Source organism: Choloepus didactylus, chromosome 18 (assembly GCF_015220235.1).
Source record: "Choloepus didactylus isolate mChoDid1 chromosome 18, mChoDid1.pri, whole genome shotgun sequence".
Taxonomy (NCBI): Eukaryota; Metazoa; Chordata; class Mammalia; order Pilosa; family Megalonychidae; genus Choloepus; species Choloepus didactylus.
In genome coordinates, this window is record NC_051324.1 from 58,910,989 (window position 1) to 58,932,936 (window position 21,948).

At 34.5% G+C, this 21,948-nt stretch overlaps 1 protein-coding gene across 1 annotated transcript in view; it reads right to left on the reverse strand.

Annotated features, from left to right (window-relative positions):
- Positions 1-21,948, reverse strand: part of EFCAB13 (EF-hand calcium binding domain 13) — a 257,910-nt gene that overhangs the window by 222,124 nt on the left and 13,838 nt on the right. The window contains exons 5-7 of the mRNA XM_037810242.1: positions 15,922-16,049; positions 15,096-15,178; positions 4,266-4,340 (exon numbers count right to left, since the gene is read on the reverse strand). Coding sequence (XP_037666170.1) covers positions 4,266-4,340; positions 15,096-15,178; positions 15,922-16,049 — 286 coding nt within the window. The remainder of the gene's footprint in view (positions 1-4,265; positions 4,341-15,095; positions 15,179-15,921; positions 16,050-21,948) is intronic.

Consider the following 21,948-nt stretch of genomic DNA (forward strand, 5'->3'; position numbering starts at 1 on the left):
AATATTACAATTATTTGTTGATTGAAGTAGCTATTACAATTTGTCTCCCCACTATAATTATCTGAATCAAATCTGATGGTTTTTAAGTTTCTCTAAATATAATGTGAAACTCAATTTTCCGACAAACACAAATACAAATCTCGAGAAGTATTTTTCCCAGAATCTGACACTGATTAAAAGTTCAGATGAATGATAAAATTGAAGAGACAAAAAATTCTGAAAAACAAAAACAAACAAAGGGCACTTACCCCATACTGTATAATACTATAAAAAATTAAATCGTGTGACACTGGTCCAACAAGAGACAAATAGATGGAAAATAAAGTAGATTGCCAAGTTCAGAATAAAACCAAATATTAGTGAGAATTTAAGTATGATACAGAGGAGAATACAAAACATTGAGAAAAAGATGGAGCAGCCAACAAATGATGGTAGAAGAGATAAAGTTAGAACCCTATCTCACATCATACACAAAAAATAGACGATTCCAAATGTATTTTTTAAAAATACTTAAATTACTTAAAAATGAGTGTGTTTCCCAGGGGAGTGAATCTCCCTGGCAACATGGAATATGACTCCCGGGGAGGAATGTAGACCTGGCATCGTGGGACGGAGAACATCTTCTTGACCAAAAGGGGGATGTGAAAGGAAATGAAATAAGCTTCAGTGGCAGAGAGATTCCAAAAGGAGCCGAGAGATCATTCTGGTGGGCACTCTTACGCACACTTTAGACAACCCTTTTTAGGTTCTAAAGAATTGGGGTAGCTGGTGGTGGATACCTGAAACTATCAAACTACAACCCAGAACCCATGAATCTCGAAGACAGTTGTATAAAAATGTAGCTTATGAGGGGTGACAATGGGATTGGGAAAGCCATAAGGACCAAACTCCACTTTGTCTAGTTTATGGATGGATGTGTAGAAAAGTAGGGGAAGGAAACAAACAGACAAAGGTACCCAGTGTTCTTTTTTACTTCAATTGCTCTTTTTCACTCTAATTATTATTCTTGTTATTTTTGTGTGTGTGCTAATGAAGGTGTCAGGGATTTATTTAGGTGATGAATGTACAACTATGTAATGGTACTGTAAACAATCGAAAGTACAATTTGTTTTGTATGACTGCGTGGTATGTGAATATATCTCAATAAAATGATGATTAAAAAAAAAAAAAAAAAGAGTGTGTTTGTAAGTGTGTATATACTATTGAGGTGAGAAAGGCCTCTTAAAGCAAGACCTAAAACTCAGAAGACATAAAGGAAAAAAATAATAAATTTTATAACAAAATCTACCACTCCCACTCCAAAAATCAGAGACACCTTTCCAAAATTAATAGGAAAACAAAAGATTTGGAGAAAACAGTTGGAACACATAGAACAAAGGATTAATAGTCAGAATAAGAAAACTGACAAATCAATGAGACAAACAACCTGACAGAAAAATGGACAACAGATATGAAAAGGCAATTCATAGAAAAATATATAAATGCCCAATATTAAAAGATTACCAATAACACAAACAATTAAAAGAATGTAAATAAATCAATAACAAGATATATAATTTCTTACAAAACTTAAAAGGATTTACATTTTCCACTGTTAGCAAGGAGTATTCTCATATACTCATGTTAAGATTGGAACTTGGAGAGCAATTTGGCAGCATCTATCAAAATATTAAATGTTCATAGTCTCTTACCCAGTAATTCCATTTCTAGGATTTTTCCATCATAAAGATACATTCACACATATAAATATAAAAATATAAGAAAAATTATATTCATTGCAGAATTGTTTGTAATAGCAAGTTAGCTAGAACCAATTAAATGTTCAATAAAAGGGGATTAGTTAAATTAATTATAGTATAATTACATTTTCAGATATAGTGTAGCTATTAAAAAGAAAAACAGTGACCTATACCTACTGACATGGAAAGCTTTCATTCAGTAAAAAGATCATGCTGAAGAGTAATATATATATTTCATCCCTTTCACTTGAGGTAAAAGTTAAATATTTATATTTTCCCTTTTATTTTCTGAGAGCCTCTTGATTCCTAACTGGATGCTTGGTCTTTTTACTAGCTCTAAAATATCTAGCTCTTCTTGGTTCTCCTCTGCGTAATAACTAATAACTCATTTTGCCTTGATAAAATGTATATGTATGTATGTATATGTATGTCTATATGTGTGTATGCATATAATAGTTATACATACACATATATAAATATATATCCATAATTGCATTGCAAAAGGACTCTAAGGTCACCACCAAACTGTAACAATATATGAAAGGTTAAAAAGGGCCTTTCACATCTTCATACATTTATATATTGCTCAAATATTTGATAAAAAATAATATATTCAATTATCATGTGTTATTTTAAAGGGAAAAAAAACTCTGGAAATTCTTGATGATTAATCCCAGAACACTATGGCAATATACAGAAAATAAGGTTAAAATAGTGTGCTGGTTTGAATGTATTATGTCCCCCAGAAAAAGCCATATTCTTTGATGTTATCTTGTGGGGCAGACATATTAGTGGGGATTAAGTTGGAACGTTTGGATTAGGTTGTTTACCTGGAAATGCACCCCACGCAACTGTAGGTGATAACTCTGATGAGATATTTCCATGGAGGCGTGGCCTTGATCAGTGGAGCCATATAAATGAGCTGACAAACAGAAGGAACTCAGTGCAGCTGTGAGGGACGTTTTGAAGAGGAGCTACAGCCAAGAGGGACACTTTGAAGAATGCACAGGAGCTGAGAGAGGAGCTGCAGATGAGAGACAGTTTGAAGACGGCCATTGAAAGCGGACTTTTGCTCTGACAAAGCTAAGAGAGGACAAACGCCCCCAAGAGCAACTGAGAGTGACAGTTTGGAGAGAAGCTGCAGCCTAGAGAGGAACATCCTGGGAGAAAGCCATTTTGAAATCAGAACTCTGGAGCAGACGCCAGCCATGTGACTTCCCAGCTAATAGAGTTTTTCCGGACACTATCGGCCATCCTCCAGTGAAGGTACCCGATTGCTGATGTGTTACCTTGGACACTTTATGGCCTTAAGACTGTAACTGTGTAACCAAATAAACCCCCTTTTATAAAAGCCAATCCATCTCTGGTGTTTTGCATTCTGGCAGCATTAGCAAACTAGAACAAATAGGAACTCAGGAATTGAAAACCCAAGGAATATATGGAAGCAAATAGGCTATTCTTCACTGTGGTTCAGCAAGTAGGCAGGCAGTACCCAGGAGTCTGAACACTCATGTAAATCTATTGCCAAAAAAAGTTGTAAGTCCAAAACCAAATAGGCAAAGGAGAACAAGGAAAAACCAGATATCACAGGAATTAGCCAAAATGTCAAGTAGGAACTAAGGAATCAAAAAAGAAAAGCAAGCCAAGCACCATACGTGTATTGTTTGTTGCTGTATATGTAGGCATTTAATAATATTTGTTACATGAATGAATAAAAATATTGAACAGATTTTTCATCTCTTACTTCTTATCCGGGATATGATGACTATCACATTCACATATCCTTGATTCTAAGAAAACACAATCTGACTATAAAAATATATAATCCTAAAGACTGATCATAGGGACTTGATCTTGCCTAATGTAGAAACCAAGGAACTTCTAAATTCAAGTCATGGATACCTTCTCAAACTTTTGGAAACATTTTCTATTCATTAACATAAATAGTCTTTGCAACCACTTTTCTTTACTACTTATATATAATGTTAACTAAAAGTTATTAGGAGACCCATAAGTATCTGAAACATTTAGGGAGAAATTGGCTTGTATGGAAAGTGGCATGTATGGAGATTTATGATTAACTGAAGCATGAGGTTCTTGCTCAGGAAAGATTCTGTGGAGAAGGGAGAAGCAGTAAGCAAAACTATGAAGAGGTGAGGAAACCAAACCTAAGAGTTTGGACCAGATTCATTTCATAATAGGAATAGCAATGAAATTCTTCAGAAGGAGAGTTAAATGACAAAAACAGCATTTTAAGAGAATTACTCCAGCATTTGTATGCAACAAAAAGTGGAGATTGAAGATAGAAAGTTAGGATGGTGTGCCAGTGACCTAGGTTTTTAAAATGCTTTTTATGAAACAAATCACATCTAATTTTTCTCTACCTAGACCACTGGGAATAAAAGAAGTTAAAAGATTCGGAAAACAAAAAACAAATGTGTATAACCATCCAACGCTAAAATTACTATCACTAATCATAAAATTACTATCATTGCCATCTACACTTTTAAAGAAAAGTCTTTTTACCTGGATCCTGAGAAATCAAATGAGAAACATCACTCGCAGCCTTAAGGAAATCAGAAAAATTCAGCAATCCATTAACTACAAGAACAATTCAGAGACAGGAGAAAAAACTCCATTAGCAAACTTATCAGCAAACTCACTAGAATTTAAGAAAAAAATCCAAACTAAAAATGTGAATAGAATTAATTGATGACATTAGAATGCCATATTATACACATAAGTGTAGTCAACAATAACATTAAATATAGCATATAAAAAATAAAATTTCCAAAAAATATTTGCATACAGTAATTATGTAGTGAATGCTGTTGCAGCAATAATAATGATATAGACTTGGATTATAGGATACTGCAGAGTCTTTGCTCAAGGCTGTAATTTTTATATTTGTAATTAGGAGCAAAAAAAACATGCAACATGACAATTTTACCTGCAAAGTGCTTAAGCATAATGGTTTTACTTTGAAAGGATAGGGCTCATCTCATCATGTTCTAGTAAAGTTCTCTATACCATATCTGTCTCTATGTCTATTTCTCTCCCTCTCTCTCTTTCACAAACATATATGCACATATGAACACAATGCATGAAAATAAATGGACAAAATATCATATAAAATTAATTTATTGTAACCAGTAGAAAATTATTTCCTTTAGAAAAACATTATTAAACAAATCCTTACCAAAAAAAATCTCATTTTTCATGCAAACATGCTAATGGTAAGGAGCCAAAATCATCTTGAAAAAAGAAGAGCAAAGTTGGAGGATTCACACTTCCCAATTACAAAACTTATTACAAAGCTACAGTAAAATCCAGCTGGTTTACTGCCACAAGGACCAATGGAATCTAATTGTGCATTCAAAAAATAAACCCTCATACCTTTGGCCACCTGATTTTTGACAAGGGTGTCAAGTCCACTCAGTGGGGGAAGAAGAATCTCTTCAACAAATAGTGCAGGGAGAAACTGGTAGCCATATGCAAAAGAACGAAGGTGGACCCCTACCTCATCTGACACCATAAACAAAAATTAACTCAAAATAGATCAAAGACTTAAATATAGGCACCAAAAATATAAAACTCCTAGAAGAAAACATAGGGAAGCATCTTCAGGACAGTGTGTGTTAAACAATGGCCTCTTAGACTTTACACCAAAAGCACGAGCAACAAAAGAAAAAATTGATAATAGGGCTTCATTAAAATCAAAAACTTCTGTGACTCAAAGGAAATTATCAAGAAAGTAAAAAGACAGCCTATAGAATGGCAGAAAATATTTGGAAACTTTATATATGATAAGGGCTTTCAAATCTAGTATATATAAAGAACTCCTACAACTCGACAACAAAAAGGCAAACAACCCAATTAAAAATTTTGCAAAAGACTTGAACAGACATTTCTCTAAAGAAGATACACAAATGGCTAATAAATACATGAAAAGATACTCAACATCATTAGCTATCATGAAAATGCAAATTAAAACCACGAGATACCATTTTATACCCACCAGAATGGCTACCTGTAAAAAAAAAAAAAAAATGGAAAATAAGTGTTGGAGAGGATGTGGAAAAATAGGAACACTCTTTCATTGCTGGTGGGAATGTAGAATGGTGCAGTTGCTGTGGAAAAAAAGTTTGGCAATTCCTCAAAACATTAAGCACAGAATTACCATATGACCTGGTAATCTCACTTCTAAGTACATACCCAAAAGAATTGAAAGCAGGGACTCAAACGTATATTTCTGAATACCAATGTTCATAGTGGCATTATTCACAATTTCCAAAAAATGGAAGCAACCCAAGTGTCCAACAACAGAGGAATGGATAAACAAAGGGGGTACAGACATACAATGGAATATTATTTGGCCATAAAAAGGAATGACGTTCTGATGCATGCTACAACTTGGCTCAAACTTCAAGACATCACGCTGAGTGAAATAAGCCAGACCTAAAAGGACAAACATTGTATGATCTCACTTACATGAAATAAGCAGAATATGCAAATTCATAAAGTCAGAAACTAGAATACAAGTTACTAGGGGTTGAGTGGGGTGGGGAAGGGGGGGTTAATGTTTACATTGAGAGAGTTTATGTTTGGGGTGATGGTAAAGTTTTGGTAATTGAGGTGGCGATGGCAGCACAACATTGTGAATATAATTAACCACTAATGAATTGTATATTTGAAAGAGGATAAAATGAGAAATTTTAGATTGTATTGTTACCAGAAAAAAAAACCACAGAACTGTGCAACAGAAAAACTGAACCCTAATGTAAACTATTGGGCTATAGTTAATAATATAATTATAATATTGTTTCAGCAATTGTAACAAAGGTAGCACACTACTGCAAAACGTTAATAAAATAGAAAACTGTATGTATGAGGGGGGGCACATGGGACTCTACTTGCTGCATGACTTTTTTGTAAACCTATAACTGCTCTGATTTTTAAAAATCAATTGTTTTAAAAAGTGCAACAATTAAGAAATAACATTATGATGAAAAAATAGTAACAGTACTTCTTAAAAGAAAAAAGAAATCTAAATAAAATAAATAAAGACGGTTTTAGTAAGAAATTTTTACTATTTGGCTAGAATAATAAATTGAAATTATGGAGTGGTTTTGGCATGATAATGGACAGTTCATCTCCAATGTCAACTAGAGTTGAAAATACTGACTCAAAAAATGTGCGAAAGCATTGAATCTGGGTTGAATATGGGTTCTTAAATCTCATTTTCCAGACAAGCAAGTGTCATTAAGTAAATTAGGCCAACTTTGACAGGGTTTGTTTTAAAAAGTTATCTACACAAGAAGAAAATAAAAATCAATTTAATATCATCTGAGCAGAAATAACCTACTAAAAAATACTTCAGTGATTCCCATTGTCTGCAGACTTCTACGTGCAAAGAAACTGAAAAAGTTTGGTTGTTCTCAATTCCAAACCACAGAAGCACTTTCTTACATGCTGGAAGGTTTGCCAAGTTGTCTGCCTCCAAACTTCTTTTTCAGCGTAACAACTTGAGACTGGGGTCTCCTTTCCTTTCAAAATCAGTGAAACATATATCCAAATTTCAATCAACCACACTAAGACTTGTTTTTTGACTTCTTTGTGACCTTGGGTTAGGCAAAGATTTTTTAGATAAGACATCAAAAAAAGCACAATCCACAAAAGAAAAAATTGTAGACTGGAATTTCTAAGTATGAACTTCTGCTTTTCAAAAGTTATTGTTAAGAATAAAATGACAAGCCACAGATTAGGAGAAAATAACTGCTAATTGCAAATCCAATAAAGGTCTTGTATTCAGAAGATAAAAAGAGCTTTTAAATTGCAATAATAAGAAAAAAAAACTAATTTTTTAATAGGCAGAAGATATAGATGACAAATAAGCACATGAATAGATGTTTAATATCATTTAATCCTCAAGGAAATGCAAATTAAAACTATAATGACATATCACTACACAGATTCGGATAACTACAATTTTTAAAGTTTCACCATATCCATATCAAGGGCTCACAAGGATGCAAAGAGACTGGAACTCTCAGACATTGCTGGTGGGAATGTAAAACGATACAACCACTTTGCAAACACAGTTTGGCAGTTCTTAGCAAGTTAAACATTCATTTACCATATGACCCAACTACTCTACTATTAGGTATTTTTCCAAGAGAAATTAAATCAGATTTCAATTAAAATGGAAAGAGAAAAGACAAGGATGTTTATACCAGCTTTATTTGTAAAAGCCAAACCTGGAAACAACCCAAATTGTCAGTCAATTAGTGAATAGACAAACTCTAATTATGTCCATATGATGTAATACTATTCAGCAATTAAAAAGAGTGAACTATTGATACACACAAAAACCGGATGAACCTCAACATAATTAAGCTTAGTGAAAGAATCCAGATCAAAAAAAATTGAGTACATATTGCATGATTCATTTATATAAAATTCTAAAAAAAACATGTTAATCTACAGTGACAGAAAGCAGACCAGTGTTTGCTTGGGGATGGGAGCACATGAGAGACAGAGAGGGATTACAAAGGGGTGTGAGGAATCTTTTGGAGCAATGAATATGTTCATTCTCTTGATTGTGATGATGGTTTCATAGGTGCATTCATATGCCGAAATTTATCAAATTGTACACTTCTGTGTAGCCATTGAATGTGAATTATACCTCAATGAAATGGTTAAAAATTAACAAAATATTTTAAATCCTGAACTACATATTTTGTTCTCATTTCTGATGAAGATGAAGATGACAACTTTAACAGCTATAAGCTTCTTTCACAATTCAGGGCACTATGAAATAATAAGTCATGACATAAAAACATTATTTTGTCATAAAGAAGAAAACTAACTGACTTTTCAAACACTAGAGGTGCACCACAGTTGCATATAATAGCAAGATTTTTCTTCTAATGAAAGTTTTGCTCTTAAAAAAACTTGCCAACATTCTGAAGATGTCAGAGACATAAAATTTCTAAACAGTTTACAAACCATAGTTATCCCTTGATGAATCATTTTGCAAGAGTTAAGCTGCATTTAAAGGTATTAGTAATTTCATCCACCTTTATGTTGAAGAGGAATGACATAGTTACACATAGGAATTAGTATTTGCTGGTGTCATTGCACTTACAACAAAACAACAGTTAAAAAAAAAAAAAAAAGGAACAAGCTGAACCAGGAGACTTCAACAGTTTCATCTAACTGCACACTGAAGCTACTATAACAGAGTTACTAATTTTTCTAACACCTCCTTTAAAATGTAAAAAAATGTCAAGAGTTCTGGAGTGGATTAAAGTATTTGATAGACACTCAGCTTCAATTTTCTTTCTCTAATCCAAACCACAAAACAAGTCAATCATTTTCAGGGAATTTGAATAAGATCTCTCCAAGATGTTCAATGTAGGGTTATGTTATTTCCAGTGCAAAAATTAATGAACAGAAGTTTACATGTGTGTCATCTAAATTGGTTGAATAGCTTTGGGCTACACCTTTCACTTTTCTATCCCTCAATTTCCCCACCAGTAAATCCAGACAATTGGAAAAGACTACTTCTAAAATCCTGAATTTCAAAAGTTCTGAAGTTTGATTTGGAATTTCTAATAACTGTATTACAAAAAGCCTTAAAAAGTTCACATTCTTTGATACAGTATTTTCAATTTTAGTTACATTATCTGATGAGAAAGGATAGCATGTTTATTAAAATATTAGAAATAACCTATAAGTGCATCAAAAGGACATTTAAAAAAATCTGTTCCACAGAACAACACACAGCCATTAAAAAAGGGAGTGCACAGAAGAAATGCAGTTGTGAGGATGCAACTAGGTAAACAGACCTTGAGGAAAGTACATTGTGGGAAATACGCCAGAAATGAAAAGACAGACATTATAATGCCTCACTAATATGGACTAACCATAATGTGAAAACAGCATAGGTTATCAGGGGAAGGCTTATTGTAATGGTTCCTAGATTGTAAGCTCTTACAGCAGATACATCTATTCCTGAGTTGTAATGGTTATTTCTAGATTCTGAGATGTTGAGCTCTTGTGTATAACCTGGTTGTTCCCTGGAACTTCAGGTATCTGTGTGATACCTGAGAATCAGAGCTAGAGTTCAGTAGCTATGAATGTCAACATTACTCCATACAGCAAATGTTAAAGAAGCTGAAAAGAAGGTTAAACTTCAGTTAGAGATATGGCCTTGGTTAGGACTAAGGTAAATCAGACTAAAGGGTAAAGGATGGTATTGACTGTGTTTCAAATTTCATCTTCTATGTGAGCCCAAAGGCAGAGATGTTTATTTGGTGCAAAATCTTTGTTTTCTACAGCACACTAAATAATTTAACTTGTGTGGTCATTTCATTCAAACACCATAATTACATGGAAACTTGAATAGGGATTGAGATCTGGTTTGTTTGTACAGGTTAGTGTGAAGCCCTGATACATTCCAGAGTAATTTGAGCAAAGGATAAAAAAAGTATTTGAAAAGCACCATTGAGGGACTGGGGAAAAATATGGAAACATTAAATTTACCTGCCTGGGGAATTCCTTATATTCTCACAAACATTGGGGACTACCAATTTAGAAGGCCAAGCCCTCAGTCTTGGGGCTTGCCCTTACAAAGCCTGTTACTGCAAAGGAGAGGCTAAGCCTTCTTATAATTGTGCCTAAGAGTCACCCCCAGAGAACCTCTTTTGTTGCCTCTCTCAGATGTGGCCTCTCTCTCTAAGCCAGCTTGGCAGGTGGACTCGCTGTCCTTCTCCCTACATCGGACATGACTCCCAGGGATGTAAATCTCCCTGGCAACATGGGACATGACTCCCAGGGATGAAGCTGGACCTGGCATGTGGGACTGAGAATGCCTTCTGGACCAAAAGGGGGAAGAGAAATGAAACAAAGTAAAGTTTCAGTGGCTTAGAGATTTCAAACGGAGTTGACAGGTCATTCTGGAAGTTATTCTTATGCATTATATAGATATAGCTTTTTAGTTTTCCATGTATTAGAATAGCTAGAAGAAAATAACTGAAACTGTTGAACTGCATCCCAGTAGCCTTGATTCTTGAAGATGAGTGTATAATTATACAGCCTATACAGTGTGACCAGGTGATTGTGAAAACCTTGTGGCTCACACTCCCTTTTATCCAGTGTATGGACAGATAAGTAGGAAAATGGGGATAAAAAAGTAAATGAATAATGGGGGGGGGGGGGTTAGGGGGATGGGTTGTTTTGGGTGTTCTCTTTTACTTTTATTTTTATTCTTATTTTTATTTTTATTACTTTTTTTGGAGTAATGAAAATGTTCAAAAATTGATTGTGGTGATGAATGCAAAACTGTTTGATGATACTGTGAACAACTGATTGTATACTTTGGATGACTGTACAGTATGTGAGTGTATCTCCAAAAAATTGCAAGGAAAAAAATGGCAGTGTGCATGCACACACACACACACACACACACACACACACACACAAATATGCTTATAAAAAGGCTAGAAAGATATATACCAAAATACCAGTGGTTGTTTCTGGACAGTAGGATTACAGGTGATCTTGACTTTCTCTTTTATATTTTTCTGTGCTTTTAAGGAATAAAGTTACTTCTACTTCGGAAAAAACATTTTAATAAAAATCTGCAAAAAATTACATATCAAGAATAAATTAACATATATAACTGAACATGTCAGAAAAAATAGGGTCGTGCCTTGAGCTTTTTAAAAGTTAGGTACCTATTTATTTGTTTATTTTTATACCTTCAGAAAACTGCCATATGGTAGACGCTCAAAAAATGTTGAGATGATTTGGATGCATATTTTATTGCAATTTGTCAGTTCCTACTAGACTTAGTGGCATTCTGCTTGTGGTTAGTTTTGACTTATCGGATTTCCATCTATGACTTTTTTACAATAGTAAATCCACATCGTATATTTGAGCAGGCTGATATTTTCAATCTTAGAATACTATTTTGCATTTGAGTGTACTATATTTATGTTATGTGTTTCTGACCACTCCTTCTACTTATATATGTCATTTTTATGCTAAACTTGTCCTTCCTTCTTAAGCTTGGGATAACCTGCAAATGTAATGAGTTCTCTGTTATCCACTTCTTTGGCTAAAGGATCAGACACTGCAAAAGTATCAGACATTGCATCAAATATGCAAAAGAATAATTATATTTCTAGGTGTTGAACTTGTTATCATTAGGATCTTTATTTCCATTTTCTTGATCACGAATGTGGTTGAACATCTTTTTATATGATTATTGGCCATACGTTTTCTTTTCTGTGAAATACTTGTTCATATCTCCTGCCTTTTTCTATTCTGTTGTTTATTTGTATGAGTTCTTTAAACACTCTTAAAACTAATCCTTCATCAGTTGTGTGAAATGCAAATATCTTCAAGTTCATAACTTGTTTTTTCACTTTAAGCTGTCTTTTGATGAATAAAGTTCTTAATGTTAATTTAGTCAAATATAATTTCAATATCTTCTTTGATAGTCAAACCATTTTTGCCTTGTTTAAATTTTCCCTACCCCATTACATGATTTCACACTCATGCAATCAGCAAAAATTAAAAGTCTGAAAACATCATATGTTAGAAATAAAGTGGAACCATAGGATACCTTATTTTGGTATATTGCTGGTGAATGTGCAAAATGGTGCAACTTCTTTGGAAAACAGCATGCCATTAATTCATCTACCTGTAGTTCAACAACTCTGCTTTTAAGTACATACCCAAGAGAAAGTCTAGTACAGGTACTTCAGGAAATGTGTAGAAGATACTCATGGCAAACACTGTTCACAGTAGTTATAACTATTTAACTATTGAAGTTCCCAGCAATGAGAGTGGATGGATAAATTGTGATATATACAAACAAGATAATATTGCACAAACAAGTAAATAACATGAATAAATCTTAACTGTATAATATTAAGTGAAAAGTCCCAGAAGATTATAATCACGATAAACATCTCAATAAAGTTAAAAACAACTAAAATTTTCAAAACAGTTTACAAAAATACATACCCAGACAATGAAACTATATAAAAAGGAAAGCAAGAGAATGATGTACACAGGATTCAGAACAATGTTTACCTCAATTTGGAGGAGGCAACAAAATGGGTTTTGAGAGACTTCATGGTTATATGTAAGTTATTGTCAAGGTTATAGTTCAAAGTATTTATTCTATTATTAAAACAATTTTAATAACTAAATAAAGTAGGCCATGCATGGGCCAGTGATGAATATGTCATAATCTAATCCAATAATCAGTCAATCCAATATCATGCACCTGAGGCCCAATTTTTGTCATTATTGTAAATGTACCCCAAAAATGTTGTTTTTATAACAGATTTTTAAAGCTTAGCTTTCCAATCATTTGTAATTAATCTGACCAACATACAACCCATATCCATGTTTGTAGACGCATGGACTAATAATGAAAACACAGAACTTACCATCAATAGCAATAGTCTTTAGTGCCTGTCACATGTCTGAATCACTTACACAAATCTTCAAGGAATGTAGGGTCGTTTGCAGATCATTCACATAAATTTTACCACTTCGAATTTTACTAAAAATTTTACAGGCTTTATGAAGTGCTATATACACATAACAAAACATGCAGTTAATTAATTAAGAATTATCCTTATTCCTCCACCCTTTCTCAAGAAAAAAAAACTATAATAACCAAAAAGGGAAGCAAATCTTCATTTTCCAGTTCTGCTTTAAAATTTATCTCATGACTTATGTAGGTATATCTGGAGCCAGTGACCTCTAAATCTGTTCTAGTTTCCTGAGAAACTCCCAGAAACTCTCAAAACAGTCATGTAATGCTCACATAGGCAAATTTCCTTGGGAATATTCAATCCTTCTTCTTTGCTCCCACAGTACTTGGTATGTTCCTCAGTCAAAGTTTTTGGTAATGTGATTGCATGGTGTTAAAATCCTTCACTAAACTGTCAGCTCCTAGGAGGCAAGCTTTTTCATTCTCCTATTTCCGGTGCCTAATTCACAATAGATTCTCAAAATATGTCTGTTGAACCAAATTGAATTGTATTCAGTGGATACTACCCTTTAAAAAAAAAAAAAAAGAGGCAGTAGATAACTGTTAAATACCTGAAAAAGACTAAAAAATGGATAACAGTGACTTTATTAATAGTTTTACACAATTACAATAGTGTTGGAGGTGAAAGCCAGATTTCAATGAATTGAAAACTGAAATGGTAAGTGAATGAATGGAGCAATTAATGAAAACTCTTTCAGGATGCTTCCCTGAGAAATACAGTGTATAAAATTAACAAAGCATTGTCCCTGAGGATGCAGAAGAAAATCAAATTCAAACAACAAGTAAAGGGAATATTCTGGTGAAACAGAACCTTTTGCAATGAGACAAGAGGGAAGAACGTTGTTAATTTTATAGGTAGGAATAGCAAGGAGTTCAGGAAGATAATGCCTAAGAGCCTTTTTTAACTCTCTATAAAAAAAACAGTTATCTCCTAAGAGATAAAGGATTAGGCAATAGGTATTTGGGGATCTGACAGTAATGAAGGCTTGGAATAGGCACCAAAGGAAACAGAAGAGGGATCCAACCAAAACTTAAAGTATTGCCAACTGGTACTAAGAGCAGCTGAAGTTGGAAACAGTGTGCTCACTGTGGCACCAAACATGGAGGTCAAGGGAATAAAACTGTAAATAAAAAGAGATGGAAGTATAAGGTTGTGGGCAGAAAACAAGACATTAAAGTCTGAGATTTCACCATGATGACAATGGTCAATTTGTGGCCATCAGCACTGATGAGAGAAGAAGAGGTAAAGTAATTGGTTTTGAAAAGTATGAAGCTAGGGTATTATAATGAGTCATCTACTTGGACATCAAGATACCTAATATGATGACCAGAGTTAAAGTGCAGAGGAAAAATAAGTCAGATGTCAAATTACTCCAAAAAATGAAGCAAAAGCCCAAGATACGGTGGAAATCAGTGTCAAGGAGTGAAGGGTAGGATGAGCCTAAACTTTCACTGAATTCTGGAGAAATCAGTGACTCTAGTGCTTACAAATTTATTCATCATATGTAATACTTAGATTTTTTTTCAAAAAATATATGAATTTGAATAAGTATAGATAAAATATATTTTGCCTTTTTTATCAGTACAACAAAAAATATTGATGGATTAAACCATCAGCTTTTTCTTCCACACAGCCTGCAGTATTTGCCATATCATGTATTATTAAATGACACCATAAGCCACTAGGAGTAGAAAAAGAGATGCTGACTCCTAAAGCAATTCCTAAAGAGCACACAATCAGGAAATCCATTCAAGAAATTCTAGAACCTCTTAATTACCATTTAATTCTTGTAAGTACAAGTCTTCTTGGGGTACTTCATCATATAATGTCAAGTAGAGGTTAGAAAGCATTTCCTTTTCCCTGTTGGAAAAAATAAGTTTCCTTAGGAAGCAGCAAAGGAAATACAGAAAATCCCATTTAAAAATATTAGCAAATCAAGCTCTCAACAGCCTGAGATTCTTTAAAAGAGCCTTTCTTGAACTGTCCAAGTGATAGTGAATTCCATGCTCTTCACCCCAGCATTCCCACTCTGTTTCTCTTAGATGGTATTTCTTCATGGAACGGAACTTAACTAGTCATTAAACGGTGCCCGTGTCCCACTCTATTTTTTAGCTGTGGTCCAAACTTTCCTACTTTTAACATAAGTAACAGCAATTTTTTAAAAAGTTATTATAATAAGTCAAATAAGAACATCTTTAAATAGCAAAAAAATCCCAGATTCCATCATCTCTCAATTAAAAAGTGATTCGTCTTATAACATAAATGGATAAAACCAAAATCATAGAATTCTATTATTGGAAAAACTCTTAAGAATCCATCTAGTAAAAGCTCTTGTTGTACAGATGGGAAAACTGAGGCCCAGAGATGTAAAGTGTATTGTACAAAAGCCTACAGTTGGCATGTGAAGTCAATCAGGACTCAAATATAGGATTTCCAATTAACATACAGTGCTCTTGACTATACTAACCTTCCTAAGAAGTATAATCTCTCAGTTTGCACAAACTATTTGGCATTATTTATGTGGAAAGGATAAATGATTCTGAAAAGAAAAACCCCAAGTCTAAACCCAACATTCAAGAACTAGAACACAATGATTTAAATACCGAGAAATTGAGGAAGATGTACAAACAGGTTTTGAAGTCTTGTGAACTCTGTACTGATTAGACAATTTGCATAAATTTTCTTTCCTAGCCATCTTCTCCTTTGACAGCTTCACAAAGGAAGATGCAATCTAGAGCCAAATGCAACAATGTATTTATTTAGTGCCTGAGTTCACACTGGTAATTGTGATGTAATCACAATGAATGTCTTAAAGGATAATTAATTATGCTGTGTGCTTCACTTTGTTATGTTTCTGATGTAAAACTTCTTTTTTGTTCACTGCCCTCCCCGCTATGTGGGATCTGACACCCAGGGGAGTAAATCTCTCTGGCAACATGGAATATGACTCCTGGGAAGGAATCTAGACCTGGCATTGTGGGATGGAGAACATCTTCTTGACCAAAAGGGGGATGTGAATTGAAATGAAATAAGTTTCAGTGGCTCAGAGATTCCAAAAGGAGCCGAGAAGTCCTTTTTAAGGTCCTTTTAAGAGGATGGCACTCTTATGTACAATATAGATAACCCTTTTTAGGTTTTAATGAATTGGAATAGCTAGCAGTAAATACCTGAAACTATCAAACTATAACCCAGAACCCTTGAATCCTGAAGACGATTGTATAACTATGTAGCTTATGAGGGGTGACAATGTGATTGGGAAAGCCAGCTGGATCACACTCCCCTTTGTCCACTGTATGGATGGATGAGTAGAAAAACGGGGGTGGAGGGGAGGAAGCATGGGGCAGGGAATGAGAATTTGGGTGTTCTGTTTTTCCTCGTTTTTTTAATTCTTGCTTTCACTTTTTCTGGTACAAGGAAAACGTCAAAAAAAAATAGACCAGGGTGATGAATGAACAACTATATGATGGTAACATGATCAATGGATTACATACTTTGGATGATTGTATGGTATGTGAATAAACCTTAATAAAAAAATTTTTTAAAAACTTTTTGTAATTAAATTACATTTTGTATATTCTAAAATTTTAAATAAACCATATAATATTCTAATATGTAACTAATGACCTCCTAATTAATACTTTGTTGGTTATATTAAGGGACTTCACAAAGCAAAACAAACCCATGGTATAGTCAAAACAAGATGATTCAACCACAAGACTCGGGTACATACACAACTTTTATAATACATGCAAAATAATGTGAAGAACCAATGCAATTATTCAAATGATACAGGCAAATTTGATTTAAATTATCCTTATGACTGACTAAATTATCCACTTAACATCACATTAATCAACATGATTCAAAATAAAGCAAGCAGCTCTACGGAGATAGAAAAGTACTACTTTAAAAAATGAGGACCCTTTAACATAGAGTCCAATTTTACTTGGAATGTAGAGCCTTGAGTTTTAAAGACCATTCAGGGTGTGGAGACAATACTGTTAGGCCACATAAGGTGGAGAATTAGTACTGAAGTCCCTTGTAGAGCCAAAATCTTCAAAAGGCAATGTTCTCTCTTCTTGACCAAAAGGGGGATGTGAAAGGAAATGAAATAAGCTTCAGTGGCAGAGAGATTCCAAAACGAGCCGAGAGGTCACTCTGGTGGGCACTCTTACGCACACTTTAGACAACCCTTTTTAGGTTCTAAAGAATTGGGGTAGCTGGTGGTGGATACCTGAAACTATCAAACTACAACCCAGAACCCATGAATCTCGAAGACAGATGTATAAAAATGTAGCTTATGAGGGGTGACAATGGGATTGGGAAAGCCATAAGGACCACACTCCACTTTGTCTAGTTTATGGATGGATGAGTAGAAAAATAGGGGAAGGAAACAAACAGACAAAGGTACCCAGTGTTCTTTTTTACTTCAATTGCTCTTTTTCACTCTAATTATTATTCTTGTTATTTTTGTGTGTGTGCTAATGAAGGTGTCAGGGATTGATTTAGGTGATGAATGTACAACTATGTAATGGTACTGTAAACAATCGAAAGTACGATTTGTTTTGTATGACTGCGTGGTATGTGAATATATCTCAATAAAATGATTTAAAAAAAAAAAAAGGCAATGTTCTCAGCAAAAAATTGGGGGGGGGGGGGGTAAAAGTATATTCTGCCAGAAGGAATATTCAGAGTAATGTCTTTCTCTGTCCTAACTCTAAGTTGAAAAAAAGAGGGGGTGATGGGTGAGGAGAAAGATAGAATACACCTCTTGATTAGTTATAACCATAATCTTACCCATATATGAGTTTAGAACTCAAATCTACACTAAATATGTGGCCTGGGAAAATTGAAACCAAAAAATTATCTTTAGAGGTCACAGATTTGTAACACCTCTGGGGTGCATGGCAGAAGCAAATTCAAAGTCTCTCGAAGGAAAACACCTTAAATCCAGACCCATATCAAGGGATTCCCATAAATTCAGATAAACTATATAGGAAAGAATGAACAAAAAGTATAAAACATCCAAGAACACAAGTTACTGAGTGAGACTCAGAGAAAAACAAGAAACAAAGATTTAGATCCCTCAGAATTTCATATATTTATCAGATACAGATCTTGATACAACTACGGAACATGAGCAAAGAACATGACATAAGACAGATTTTAAGAAGAACCAAATAAAAACTTATAGAAGTAAAAAAATATAAGCACTGAAATTCAAATCTCAAAGCTCAGGCTAAACAGCAGATTAGATTCAGATGGAGAAAGAATAAGTGAAGTAATAAATAGATGGAGAGAAGTTATTCAGAACAAAATACAGAATATAGATGAAAACTATGAAGCAATATTAAAGAACATAGAAAACAGAATGATAATGTCTAATATCCATCTAATAGAAGATTCAGAAAGACAGATATTGGGGAAGAGGAAATAATCTAAAAGATAATGGTTTAGATTTTCAAGAATTGATTAAAGGTATGCATTTTCCTATTCAAGAACCACAACAAATATTAAGATAATGAAATAAAAAGGAATATCTGTCTATGTACACCATGGTGAACGTAGTAGGTTGAATGGCTGCCCGCAAAAAGATATGTTCATGTCCTAATCTCTGGAACCTGTGAATGTGACCTTATTTGAATAAAGAGTCTTTGCAGATTTCATCAAATTAAGGATGCCAGAGAAGATCATCCTGGATTCTGTGTGGCCCTAAATCCAATGACAGTTGTCCATATAAGGGAAAAGCAGGAGATATGAGACACAGACTCAGAGGAGAAGGCCATGCGAAGACACAAGTGAAGATGGAGGCAGAGATATGCTATCAGAAGCCAGGAAACACCTGGAGCCACCAGAAGCGGAAAGAGGCAAGGAAGGATTCTCCCCTGGAGCCTTCAGAGGGAGCATGGCCCTGCCATCACCTTGTTTTATGACTTCTTGCCACTAGAACTGTGAGAGAATAAATTTCTGTTGTTTTAAGCCATCAAGTTTGGCTTTCCATGTTCATAGATCAGAACACATAATATTAAGATAGCAATACTATCCAAAGTGATCTACAGTTCAATGCAATCCCTATCAAAATCTCAGTAGTGTACCATGTGCTTTTTCCAGAAATTGACAAGCTGATTCTAAAATTCATATGGCAATTCAAGGGACCCCAAATATCCAAAACAATCTTGAAAAAGAAATACAAATTTGGAGGGCTCAGACTTCACAATTCAAAAACTTACTTAAAAACAACAGTAACCAAGACAGTGTGGAACTGGCATAAAGACAGACAAATAGATTAATGGAATAGAATTGAGAATCCAAATATAAACCCTCATATTTATGGACAGTTGATTTTCAACAGAGTGCCAAAACAAATCAAGGGGGGAAAGAATAGTATTTTCAACAAATCATGCTTGAGACAATTGGATAGCCATATACGAAAGAATAAAGTTGAACCTTACCTCACACCATATACAAAAATTAATTCAAAATGGACCAAAGGCCAAATATAAGGGCTAATACTATAAAATTCTTAAAAGGAAACTTAGGGGTAAGTCTTCATGGATTTAGATGTGGCATTGGGTTCTTAAATATAACACTAAGGCACAGTCAACAAAAGAAAAATTTGGACTTCATCAAAATTAAAAAGTTTTGTGCTCCAAAGTATGCCATCAAGAAAAGGAAAAGACAACCCACTGATTGGCAGAATATTTGTGAATCATATATATGATAAGGGACTTGTATCTAGAATATATAAAGAACTCTTACAGGTAAATAATGAAATGACAAAGAACTCAATTAAAAAAATGGACAAAGCAACTTGGCAGGTAAACTCACTGCCCTCCTCCCTACGTGGGACATGACTCCCAGGGGTGTAAATCTCCCTGGCAACATGGGATGTGACTCCCAGGGATGAGCCTAGACCCAGCATTGTAGGACTGAGAAAGCCTTCTGGATTAAAAGGGGGAAGAGAAATGAAACAAAATAAAGTTTCAGTGGCTGAGAGATTTCAAATGAAGTCAAGAGATCATTCTGGAGATAACTCTTATACATTATATAGATATCCCTTTTTAGTTTTTAGTTTATTAGAATAGCTAGAAGGAAATATCTGAAACTGTTGAACTGCAATCCAGTATCCTTGATTCTTGAAGACAATTGTATAACTATATAGCTTATATGGTATGACCATGTGATTGTGAATACCTTATGGCTTACACTCCTATTACCCAGTATATGGATAAATGAGTAGAAAAATGGGGACAAAAAGTAAATGAATAATGGGGGTGGGGGAGTATGGGATGTTTTGGGTGTTCTTTTTTACTTTTATTTTTAATCTTATTTTTATTTTTATTTTTTTGAACAATGAAAATGTTCAAAAATTGATTGTGGTGATGAATGCACAACTATATGATGATACTGTGAACAATTGTTGTACACTTTAGATGATTGTATGGTATGTGAATATACTTCAATAAAATTGCATTTAAAAAAATGGGCAAAGGGTCTGAACAGGCATTTTCTCCAAAGAAGAAATACAAATGGTCAATAAGCACAAGAAAAGATGCTCATTATTAGCAATCAGGGAACTGCAAATCAAAACTATGAGATACCACGTCAAACTCACTAAGATGGTTATCATCAAAAAGATGGACAATAACAAGAGTTTGGAAGGATACAGAGAAATTGGAACCCTCATACACTGCTAGAAGGAATGTAAAATGGTGCAGCCACTTTGGAAAATAATCTGGCATTTTCTCAAAACATTAAACACAACACTGTCATATGATCCAGAAATACCACTCCTAGGAATTCTTAAGAGAAATGAAAATGTATGTCCATACAAAAACTTATACACAAATATTCACAGCAGCATGACATCCCAAAAGTGGAAACAGCCTAACAAACTGTGCCGGTTTGAGTGTATTGTGTCCCCCAAATGCCATTGTCTTTGTAGTTTTGTGGGGCAGAAGTTTGATGCTGGTTAGATTTGCTTGGAATGTGCCCCACCCAGCTGTGGGAGATGATTCTGATGAGATGTTCCCATAGAGGCGTGGCCCCACCCATTCAGGGTGGGCCTTGATCGGTGGAGCTATATAAATAAGCTGACTCAGAGAGAGGGAACTAACGGAGTGCAGCTGGGAGTGATGTTTTGAAGAGGAGCAAGCTTGCTGGAGAGGAACGTCCTGGGAGAAAGCTGTTTTGAGGCCGGAGCTTTGGAGCAGACGCCAGCTGCCTTCCTAGCCAGCAGAGGTTTTCCGGACACCATTGGCCGTCCTCCGGTAAAGGTACCCGATTGCTGAGGTGTTACCTTGGACACTTTGTGGCCTTAAGACTGTAACTGTGTAGTGAAATAAACCCCCATTTTATAAAAGCCTATCCATCTCTGGTGTTTTGCATTCTGCAGCATTAGCAAACTAGAACAATGTCCATCACTGATAATGGATAAATAAAATGTGGTCTATCCATACATGGAATTTTATTTGGCAATTAAAAGGAATGGAATACTGATAAAAGCTACAATATGGATTAACTTTTAAAACATCATTCTAAGTGAAATAAGCCAGTCATAAAAGACCATATACTGTATGATTACATTTATATAAAATGCCTGGAATAGGAAAATCTAGAGAGACAAAGTA